At 41.5% G+C, this 12,108-nt stretch overlaps 1 protein-coding gene across 1 annotated transcript in view; it reads right to left on the bottom strand.

Moving 5' to 3' along the window:
• The window catches only part of DNAH11 (dynein axonemal heavy chain 11), a 326,309-nt gene that overhangs the window by 105,421 nt on the left and 208,780 nt on the right, over nt 1-12,108 (bottom strand). The window contains 2 exon segments of the mRNA XM_055085043.1: nt 1,054-1,200; nt 4,320-4,553. Coding sequence (XP_054941018.1) covers nt 1,054-1,200; nt 4,320-4,553 — 381 coding nt within the window.

Genomic DNA, 12,108 nt, shown 5'->3' with positions numbered 1-12,108 from the left:
CGAACCTGTGTCCCCTGCATCGGCAGGCGGACTCTCAACCACTGCGCCACCAGGGAAGCCCTCAATATACTTTTCAAGTCTTCAGTTGTGCAAGCTAAAGGCAAACATGCTCAATACACATTACAACAAAAGGAAAACAACTCAACTGCCTGTTAACGAAGGGCAACATCACTGGAAAAACACAAATATTTTCTCCTATCGTTAATGCAGAATAATAGCATAATGGCTACTGATTCACAGGCTATGTGGGTCATAATTTACATTTTTTTAATTAACTAAGCCCTGATTATAATCTTTTGTCTAAAATAAGATAGCTGACCTTGCACATATACAGTCATTCAATTTTTAAACAAATATTTAGTAATCATTCTGTTTGCTATAGTTCTTTTGGGAAGTGAGATACCCAAAAATAAAACACCTTCTACTTGTAGCTGAAGTTTTGGTAAGAGAAGATGACAATATAACTTATATTTATTTCAGAATTACTGGAAACCCAAGTACAAAGAAAGCAGAATCTATATAATCTTAAAAGTAATTGTTTCCAACCACAAAACATCATACAGAATGCCAGGGCCTCCACTGACTGAAAAAGAACAAATTTAGCTTAGGATATAATAATAAACTCAAGTTGTATTATTAAAATGCAAAATTCGAAAACCATCTTGCAAAGTGACGGAATGGGCTTTGTTAACAATTGAGTTGTTCAATTTGCCTAAAAACTGGAAAGCTTTAGAAACCTCCGAGGTGACCTCCTGACCTTTACTGTATTACAAATAGGCCTGATGTTCAAGATCCACATCCATTATATGCTTGAATGAACTCACTATTTATTGTTCTTTCATATCATTAAAAGAGCTAAAAGGTTGGGAAAATGCATAATGTAAAGAAAGGTCAAGTGGTAATCATGGTGTGAAATGCTGTTACATGTGTAACTATAATAATTCTTTAGATTTTACGCTCCCTGGAGAGGAAGTTGTTCAAAACCGTTCACCTACAAAGGTTTATTTTGCGCTAAATATAGCTCTGTACTCTAAATGGTGGAATCAGCCTGACCTTTCTGTCTTCGGCATCCGCGATGGCCTTTTCCCGGCTCACTTTCTCCGTCTGAAGCCCGATCTTTGTGATCAGAGCTTCAGCATCGTGATTTCTCAGTTGTAACTCAGCTTCTTGAGAGGCAAGTCTGGCTTTCAGGTCCCCTACCTAAAGGAAAAGTCAAGACTTTGAAGAAACCTGTGTCAATAACAACAAACATCAGATAGAGCTTATTTTTTTAAGTGAATTCAGGGATGCCTCGCAATTTCTATCTTGCGTCTTTTTCTACCCTGATTTGACTTTAATTCCATGTGAAAAATGCAGCCCCTGTGTTTAAAAAACAAAAATGCATTGTTTTAAAAACACAGGAATCAACAGAATAATGTTTTCCAATGGTCTTGTGGAAAAAGTCATTAACTTATGTCAGCACCAACTAGCCATTTATCTTCTCAGCTCAGGGAAGCACCACCAGCTGTCCCCACCTGAGCACATGTCACCCGAGCATGTGTCACTCATGCCCCCTGTGGGGTATAAATATTACTGTTTTGTTTTGTTTTGTTTTTTTAATCACAAAGAACAATCACAACCATTTATTTTGACTCCATTGCTAAAAACACTTCAGGAATTTCATCTTGTGGAACCACATTCCACTGCTATACCCAAGGATGCCTGTAACCTCCCCGCCAACATGGGTTATTTACACTCTACCCTAAAAGGCACAACTGGTACTGTGACTGCTACCTGTACTACTAGAGTTTAAGCTAAGACTGATTTTTTTAGCCTCTCTATGAACTCAGGGTCACACTGCACAGTGATGTTTGCTTCTCTCTTCTTTTTAGCCATGTGAAACTAGTCACATGTTAGGCCATAATCAAAATCATCATCCAAGAGATTAGGAGGAAACTTATTTCAAGCCCTGATTTCAGTCTCTAAGGAAGCTGTTCAGTCTGAAATATCCAAAGCAACTCAAGCCCTGGATGCGAGCCTTATGGATGAAGAGAATTCACTTGGGCTCTCTATTATGACCTACGCTAAATCTGCAGAGGGGCTACCTGGCTATAGAAGGGGTTTAGGGCTTTGCTGCAATGCATGAACGGTGCTACAGTTTGGACATATTTCAGACGGCATGGATACCCAGCTCTGCGGGACTGCTGCAAGGGCACACGCTCCAAGATGAAGACATCTTGCTCTGCACACCACGTGATCTTACACTGTCAGGCTTTCTGGTTGTCCACATAGGAGACTATGCATCCTCTTCATAATAAATTGATTTTAAAAACTCTTAAGGTGCGATTAGATATTCCAACCACATGCGGAAACACCTAATGGCAAGAAATCATCAGCAGTTCCTCCATCAAGACCTTGTGTATCTTCTCAGACTTTCTGCCTATTGTTTCTAGCCGAGGGGGAATAAGGAGACCCCAAACAGCTGTGAACATGGCAGACACCCCCTTTCTTTCTTCCTCTCCCCAACCCCCAGCTCAACAACACACAACTGAGATGACTGTCAGGAAACCACAGACTTTCTCTTCTTCTTCTCTGTGACTGAGATGCTGCCACCACTTAGATGAACCAGGATGCTACGCCCCGTTGCTTTAGTCTCTGTCATTTGGGGAGAAAACTCTCACAGTGTGGCAGAGGCCCCACCGGTATTGAGTTCAGTTTAGCCAACACTGTCATTTCCTGGGGCAAAGTCAACAGGCTCATTTTGGGTCATCATTCAGAGGGACATAAATGCTCTGGGACACAGATCTCTTCCACTTTTAGCTTAACAGGACTCCTAGCAAAAAGTCTTTACTAGGGAAAAGGGTATTGATTCAAGTGAGATGGAACTGGAGGGACAAGGAGGGGGAAGGCAAATGAAAGAGAAAGAAGGCAAAAAGAGTAAGATAAGACATATATAAAGAGAGAGAGCAAAGAAAGACATTCTTGGAAAGTGAAGGAAAAGATGCACACATAAGAATATATTCTTTGGGGGTTTTCCAGCAACTATTCTTTGCAACACTCAGTCTTAGAAACTGTCGTGGAAACCTCCTCACTCCGGTTTCTCTTTCCCAGTCGTGGTCCATCCACTCACTGCTCAGCACAGATCACAGTGTTTCACCAAAGAGCCATTCCTGGTGTATGAAATGAAGGGGGAAAGAGGCAAGTGATGCTTTGGCCTTCAGACATACTTGAAGGACATGGCCAGAGAGTCCTTCAGGGTGAAAGGCACCAACATACACTCCCCCAACCAGGTTCTGTCTCATTTCCAGCCTAGGCATGGATGGGCCACCAGTACTCTTGGGGGGAAAACTGGCTCAATTTCTTGAAAAGCATAGGGGTGTACAACCTGATGACAAATACTCTGAAAAGGCCCTGGGAGTTTCTGGCCTTGAGGTGACCACCAGTGAGGATTGTTTTTTTCCTCTAGCTCTAGAGCCTGGCTGGCCCATCTCCAAAGTCTTTGTCTTCTCTCATTCTAATTTCTTTTACCAGTCACAGAGAGGCAGCTCTCTGTGAACTATGGGCTTTACAAAGATCTGGGCTCCAACTCAAAACTCATGGGCTCTGTGGCCTTCAACTCTTGAAGCCTCATGTGTAAAATTTCAGTAGGAACACCTACTTCATAAACTTGTTTGATTTTTAACCATAAAATCTGATAATATGTGTGCAGACCCACACATGATTAACATCCTATGCTAATTCCCTCCTGATTGACCCCAGGAGGTTAGAGGTGCCATCCTTCAAGGTAGTGGAGGCGTTATGGTTGAGGATGAAAGCAACACTGGATACTTTCACCTAAGAGAGATAGTGGCTAAAAGGAGCAGATCAGACACCAAGGCCAGAGAAGACTGCTATACTTAGGGACCCCAATCACAACACCCTTTATCACAGCATCGGCCAGGAAATGCTGCCTTCACTGGGGGTTGAGAATCTGAGACCAAGAGGGATCTGATTTCCACTGTCCTGTGACAAAGTTCCTGATGATAAGCCCAGAGCATCAAAGCAGTGGAAGAGGAGAGGGGAACCGGCTGTGCCTGTTCTGTTCAACATCTCAACACTGCCCGGCGCAGAGTCAGGCCAACAACTGAAGGGCTCTCTCCAAACCAGCTGTGATAATGTAACTGGCTGATCCCTTTTCAGCCTTAGGAAAGCAGGAACTGTGTGTTCTCTGTATCATTAAACTGTAAATTTTAGCACTATGCATCTTATACAAGTGGGTTAAAATGCTGCTTCAAAAGCAAATGTATTTTTTAATCTCAGGAGCATTGATTTCACTCAGTAGTAACATACCCTGGTCATACCTGAGAGGCTGTGGTTTTTAGCTTCTGGATGCCATTCACCAAGTGCTCTTTCTTCTGGGATATCTCGTTTTGTTTCTTCTTCAACAGGTTCTTAAACAGTGATATTTGTTCCAGAAAACTCTTTGGGGTGGTATAGTTGTGTCTTCTCTCATTCTGGTAATACCTGGTACTCATTTCGTTTACGCTAGTGTGAACGTGTGCCATGAAGAGGCTAATAGAATCTTTATCCAGGGGCTGAAACATACACATGGCAATTCACATGAAATTCTCTCAAATGAAAACAAAAATGCAAATTTATAAAAGAAGAAAAATCAGTGAAATTATGCAGTATTTATTTTCTGAAAGCCAGAAGAGCTTAGTTGCTAGGAAAACTGAGTCTTTCAGAGATGTCCACAGGATTGGAGAGATGACAAGAAACCTTCCAGCTTAGTAACCTCGTCTTGCCAAGTAGGCCAAAGGATTTATATGTGCTCCACATACCAAACCCAAAAGTCAAGATGCAACACAAGCACTGCTTTTCACAACTTGATTTTTATCAAGCGTGTGCAAGAGAAAATGGAGAAACTGACACACAGTACTCAGAGAAGTATTTTTGGTGTTGCTTTCAAGCTAAACGTCAGCCAAAGAAAACCAACAGTCACTGAAAAAAAAAAAAAAGGTTAAACTGAGAAATACACAGTTTTATAAGAACTCATGTGGAAACAAACTGGAGGATAAGGTATAAAAGTCACTGCTCCTGGGAGAAAAATAGTATGATTATATGTATTCTCATCTGGAAACAAACAAAAAAATTGAACAACTCTACTTTGAAGACTTACTGGAGAACCCCCCACTAGACGTTCTTTCCGTTTTGTCCTCTCTGACTTCTGAAGTAGTTCCCTTTCTAATTTGTGGAGTCACATCTCCTGCATTTTAATGATTATTTATTGCATTCTGTACGAGATGAACCAGGTTCAATTAATCAACGGGAGCCTAAAAATCAATTAATATGAATTAAATGAGCTACACCAACTCTTAGGAAAGTCACACATAATTTACCAAAGTGTTGTCAATAGAGCTCAGACAGCTTTGGGGAAATTGCACACAAGTGGCTGGTGATGCAGTTAAACGTTTCAAACCTGTGCCATTAATATCACAACCTGGGGTGCGAGGAGAGACAGGCCGATTCTTGTCGTAGAAGAATGGCTCCAAAGCAATTTCTAAACACTTGGCTCTCCAACCTCATGGAAAACGCTTGACTGGGTGTAAAATATGTACATACCGGACTGCTCTGCATATTAAAAATCTATTGCGCTAGTAATGAAAAAGTTTTTAAAGCAAAAGTTAAATACAGAATGATACAAATCCTGAATATTCTTCGTTTCTACTAGATCTGAGACGTATGTACATTACCAAATAGTGAATTCAGAATATAAATTTATAAGGAAGTTAAGCAACACCATATAAATCATATCCCCTTAGGGATTTTATTTTTTAGAGAACTTGACTACAATATGAACACGGGCAGAAATTCACACCTGTCCTGTGTTGTTTTAATGAGACTAAAAGCCAGCATGTGTATTTCTAAAATATAAATATGTCCCCAGCCAAGTGCAACCTCCTTGCAGAAAAGAAAAAAAAAAACCAAAACCTGGCCTCTGCCCAACCATGATCCTTATGAGGAGGCTCCTCGGCTGCCCTGAAAAGGTTTCTTTAACAACAGTTTCATTTGTAAATCCCCGATGGAAGAAGTGGTTTCCGGTAGTGCTGGAAGTGGCCCGAGACAACTTGTCTCAATGGGGCAAAATAACTATTGTTATCGGACTTAACAAAATGGCACAGCATGGGAGACTTGCAGAGCCAGGGAGCAGCTGGTTGTAATTCACACTGTTTTTCAGAAAACTCTAATCGTTCCAGAACAGACCTCTTTGATGACTGGTCTTCCCTGCATTCTCAATTTGTCACTTTCTCTTATGATAAGGTCAGTAGTGACAGCACTTCCTGACATTAACAGCTGTGGCTTTTAAAAGGGTCATTGTAGAACTACTAATTGCAGTAATTTCATTAGCATAAATTATTTATTCTGCCATTCATTTATCTCCAGTTTTCTTTTGGGGGGGGTGGCAGTGTGCGGTGGGGGGGTGACCCGGGAGGAGATGGCTGCCGGTGCTGGTGCAGCTACAGTGATGCGGATGTGATGCTGTATTTTTCACTTTTAGAGCTGGGAGTGGAGAACCTCATTCCTGCTACATTTGGGCCCTTAATGAAAACCGGTTGATCCCATTTGTAGTCAATTTACAGCCAATCATGGTGAAAGCAAAAATAAAAATAAGCAAAGTGCCAGTATCCAATGGTTATAAATCCAAGGTTTCCCCTCTAAGATGCTTTGGAAAACATTGTTGAAGCCAATGCATAATCGAATGCAAAGAAGAAACTGTTTTTTCCTCACATTAAGAAAAAGTTTTTAATTTCTACCCTCTGTGATGGCTCACTGTAAGCACAGAAACACAAACAAATCTCTTCTACTTGGTGTCCTGGTTCTCCAGCAGGGGCAATCGCTGCACACACCAAGTACCCTGGCCACCTGACTCTTCAAGCAAATGCCCAGCATGTCCCCGCTGTTGAAAATCACAGCAAAATTCGAATGAAAACCAATGCCTGGAGGCCAGAATGAAATCAAACACTTTAAGTGTTACATAGTATTTTACACCTTCCCAAGACCAGCAAAGATGACTATACATCTGTACTTTTGAATTCAGTCTTTCAAGAGTATTGTATTCAAGGAAGGGAAAGGAGGCAGATTAAAAAAAAAAAAAAAGTTTCCCTTTCAAGTTTTTTTTTATTTTTATAAATGTATTTATTTATTTTTGGCTGCACTGGGTCTTCATTGCTGCTCACCGGCTTTCTCTACTTGCGGCAAGCGGGGGCTACTCTTCGTTGTGGTGCGCGGGCCTCTCACTGCGGTGGCTTCTCTTGTTGTGGAGCACGGGCTCCAGGCACGCGGTCTTCCGTCGTTGTGGCACGTGGGCTCAGTAGTTGTGGCTGGCAGGCTCCAGAGCGCAGGCTCAGCAGCTGTGGCGCACGGGCCCAGCTGCTCCGCAGCATGTGGGATCTTCCCGGACCAGGGCTCGAACCCACGTCCCCTGCATTGGCAGGCGGGCTCTCAACCACCGCGCCACCAGGGAAGCCCTCCCTTTCAAGTTTAACTTGGGATAATTTTGTAACATATAATGTCATACACCTACTGTCCATCTTGGTAGTTTATCTCAGAAATTATTTCTATGCTAATTTTTCACAGCTTTACTGAAGTATAATTAAAATACAAAACTGTACATATTTAATACCTATGTTAATTTTCAATAATTCCAAATCTATTTTTTAACTTCATTTTTTGTTTTCGTTTTTTTTTTTTTTTTTTTTTTTTTTACAGTAGGTCCTTGTTATCTATTTTAAATATAGCAGTGTGTACATGACAATCCCAGACTCCCAATATATCCTATTTGTACTTTATAGCTCCTTTTGGGTCTGGTCAAAGTAGAGAATCTATTAGATACTGTGGTTGTAAGTTTGGTTTATTAAATAACAAAGATTTAATAACGCACAAAATGGCAGTATTATATTTGAGCTCCTCTCCTAAACTACTCATAGTGCTAATAGGCTCCCAGGAAAAAATTGTGGAGGCAGCCAGGGATGCGGGGTTTGAATCCTAGGACCTGGGTTAGATTTCCAGTTCTGTCAAATTGGGCAAGTTATTGCATTCCCTATACTTTCTACTGCCCACAAAATCAACAGTTAGACTTTCCTCACTCCTTTTTACTCTATTTCTTGTCTTCCTTTCCTTTTATTCCTCCTTCGGAAGAGGCAAACAGTTGTGCAATACTCCAGAGCAGGATTTAAGAATATGAGCTCTGGCATGAAAGTGCCGAATGGGCCCCTCACCTGCTCAAGGATCTTGCACTTATGGCTGCCAGCCTCTCACCTGTACAACAGGGAAACCAGTGGTCCCTGCTTAGAAGGTTGGTGAAGAGGTGGGAAACAATGCAAATGCAGGGCAGGTGAACGCAGGGCAGGTGTTAACCTGCTCTTGGTGATGGTAATAGTACCGACAGTAGTCCCAGGAAGATTACCACCAGACAGAGCAGCCACAAGTGTTAAATGCAGAGCCAAAGAGTTTTCTAAATTACATGCTGGTTTTTTGTTTTTGTTCGCTACTTTGGTGAAGGCATTTTATTGTTAGTTTGTTCATGTTTTTTATGTTTGTCTTTAAACTTTAGAGACCAAGCCTGGGTTAAAGGCAAGTTTAAGTCCAGCATAAGCTAGCAATCTTCCAGATGAGTTTCCAATCCTTGAAAGAGGTAGCCTTCAATGGCTTACTGACAGAACATTAAAACAAAGACGCAGTTGAGGACTAAAGGCATGGGGAGGTAAGATGGAGCCCAGGTTCCCCTCTCAGAGCAAGTAGACAAGGCAGGAGATGGATCGGGGGAGGCCAGCACTGGAGGAAAGCCACAAAGCTGTAACTAGGATGTAGTGATGCCTCCATTTGATTTAGCTAAACTTTCAACTTAACATCATGTCCAAGTTCCTGGGCAGCTATAAAAACCGGACCCTACTTTCCAGGTAGAGGGGATTCCTAAAGTTTTCATAACTGCAAAAACCCTGGAAAGCAGCGTTCTATTGCATTTTGCAATTTTATCCTAAATTTAAGTAACATGCACAGAGCAAGAAATGCATGGCAAACAGCATGTTAGTGTGCACGTGCAAAGGAGAAAGAGGGCTGAAGAATGGGGAATACATTAACCACCACCTGGGCCTTTTCTCCCTGTTTGAATATAGGTTTAAGCCAGCATGAGATTTAGGCAGATTCAATAGAAATTTGGTTGCACTTGTTTTTGCCTTAATCTTTTAAAATGATTTCAGTATTCCTCAGAAAGAGGATATTTTTCACAAATTCATAGAATTTCTATTGTACAAGGTTATCTTTCCACTTTTGAAATTCATACTGAATAACCCTCACTTATATTTCAAAGCAAGAACTGCGCTTAAAATCATTAACAGAAATGCTGCTGCTAACGTACCTATCACTAACAGAGTGTTGTTTACTATGCTTCATGCTTGGCCTAAGGTTTTAAAAGGAAGCTAGAGACCAGTCATGAAATCAGTCTTTGAAATAACAGCAGTACAATAACTTTCCTCCTTGAGTGGACATTTTCCCATGATTGGTTTGGAAAATGGTGGGAGAATATGCCATTCTTACGTTGCCAAACCTTCAACAAGTTCTGGATGGAAGAGGTGGCAGCGTGTGAAATAAAGTCATTTTATTGTTAAAGCTGACGATATTGAGCTTATGTAACTATCTTGAAGTATCAAGGCAAAAGGACAGAGAATTTTTACTTGCCAGTTGGCCAACGTGACTGAAAAGGATGGGCATGGGCTTTTCCATCGTGCTCAGATCTTTTTTTTCTACCTGCTCCGAAGCGAATCTCACTCCTCAGAGAGCTTGTCTTTTCACTTCCATTCAATAATTTCTCTTTTCATCAAGCCCTGCTTTCAAGTAGGTCGATTATTCATTTTGACTTGAAAAATCAAAAATATTACTTATCTTTTTTTTTTAAATAGAACTTATTCATTTCATTAAAAAAATAATTTGTTTTTGGCTGCATTGGGTCTTCGTTGCTGCGCGCGGGCTTTCTCTAGTTGTGGCGAGCAGGGGCTACTCTTCATTGCGGTGCACAGGCTTCTCATTGCGGTGGCTTCTCTTGTTGTGGAGCACGGGCTCTAGGCGTGCGGGCTTCAGTAGTTGTGGCACGCGGGCCCTAGAGCGCAGGCTCAGTAGTTGTGGCGCACCGGCTTAGTTGCTCCACGGCATGTGGGATCTTCCCGGACCAGGGCTCGAACCCGTGTCCCCTGGGTTGGCAGGCGAATTCTTAACCACTGCGCCACCAGGGTAGTACCATTTCTTATCTTTTAACACCTGTTTCTCCTGCCTTTTTTCCTGAATTTTCCTAACTGGGACCCATATACTTCTCAACAAGATCTCCTCCCAATTATCATTTGTAACCCGACTCCCAGGGATGGCCGGAGGGTATCCTCTCCCTCCTTACACTGTGTCTTTCCATCTCCATTTCCAAATCACCTATGAGGAGTGTATGTTGACACAACGTCTTCAGATAAATACCTGGTGATACTTCAGTGTCAAACTATTTTGGTCATTCTGTCAGCTGTCATTTTCGTTCAACACCAGGTAACAGAAAAGTAGCACATTTACTTAGACTTGGTCAGCCCACACCCCTGGGTGCTGAGTGTGTACTACCTGAAAATTATATGTCAACACACACAAAACCGCTTGCCTTTAATGAATCCTTTCTCTGTGTCTAAAGGGCGGGGGGTCACCTTGTATAAGTACCTTACACTCAGCAAATGAGGCCCATAATTAAGAAGTGCTAAATTATGCTGACAACTCTCAGTCTTAACGGTCGAAATTAAAACTAAGAAAGTGATCAAATTAGGGCTCATTCAAAAAATGTAAAAGCTGTTTTTGACCTCTACTGAAAAGGCCCCATGCATTTGGAGAAGAACACGGACACGCTGCACTCTGAATTATAACTATTGCTCCCGAGTAACAAATTAGGAAGGTGGGAAAGTTAAACAAGCACACAGCACTGGAACGAAATTCACTAATTTGTTTCCAGGCATAATTCAGCTCCATATTAATGGGAAAGTGCTTTTCAAATTCCCATTTGGCACCCAGCATCCTATAGGAGGCATCATGACACCACCAAATAGAGCTGAGGACCTGCGAGGAGCCCTCTGGACTTAAAATGATGCAAGTCCTGCCTCATCCAGTAGATGTCAATGGTCACTGGCATATCAAAGCTCCTTCAGGAGGAGCTGTTTTCTAAGTGGCACCTACTCTGACAGGAGAAAGTCTGCACCAGAGCAGCAAAGGCAAGGGGCTTAAAGCACTGTGCCAGACACTAAAGTAAACCACACGACCGGCTCTGATTTCCTCCCGTTTGAGAAATGAACATTAAGAAACAAAGCACGCCGGTCCTTTTCTCTTCCTTACCAAGCCAGCCTGATCAAATGAACTGGATGAAACAAAATTTTGCTACCCAAAGATACATACAGGCTCTCTTCCTCTTAGTAAATCGGTATTCTGAATGCTTCTTGTAGTTATTAGAAGACAAAATAATTCCCCACATAATTCCAGAAATGCAGTGGACCTAGCAATAGCTGAAGAAATTTGTGTTAGTAACTGTGACCATTATTTGTCATATTTAATGGTTTTCCAGATTTTAAAGTAAAAAACATTTCTGGTAGACTTTATGTAATGCTAGTGTTAGTCTCCACTAAATGGGGTTCCTCTGACTCTTGAGGAAGACACATAATGTGGAGAACAGCATTTCAGACAGAAATCAATCACTCCTGTGACAGTCTACCACTCTGTTCATGGGAACAAATTTACATATATTTCCCTAAATGTAAGAAAAGCTTTGAAGTGCCCCCCAACCAGTGGGAAAAAGTGAATATCACTTAAAAAAATAGAACCACACATTAATATTACTCACTCTTTACCCCCGAAATCCTGATGATGTTGTTGTTTTAAAGGTCTAGGTAAGTTCATTCAACGTGAGGGGTGAGTGTACAGACAGGCAAGAGAAAGAACTTTCTGGATATGAAGAAAACAGTGAAATAGAGGAGTTCATTTTTTTAATTAATTTATAGAAATGTTTTAAGTGTGTGTGTGGAGAAAAGAAAGCAAGAGGAGGTATGTGAATATGATAAAACCTCCATCATATATGTCTTT

Source organism: Physeter macrocephalus, chromosome 5, assembly GCF_002837175.3.
Source record: "Physeter macrocephalus isolate SW-GA chromosome 5, ASM283717v5, whole genome shotgun sequence".
Taxonomy (NCBI): Eukaryota; Metazoa; Chordata; class Mammalia; order Artiodactyla; family Physeteridae; genus Physeter; species Physeter macrocephalus.
This window is presented reverse-complemented; position numbering and strand designations above follow the sequence as displayed.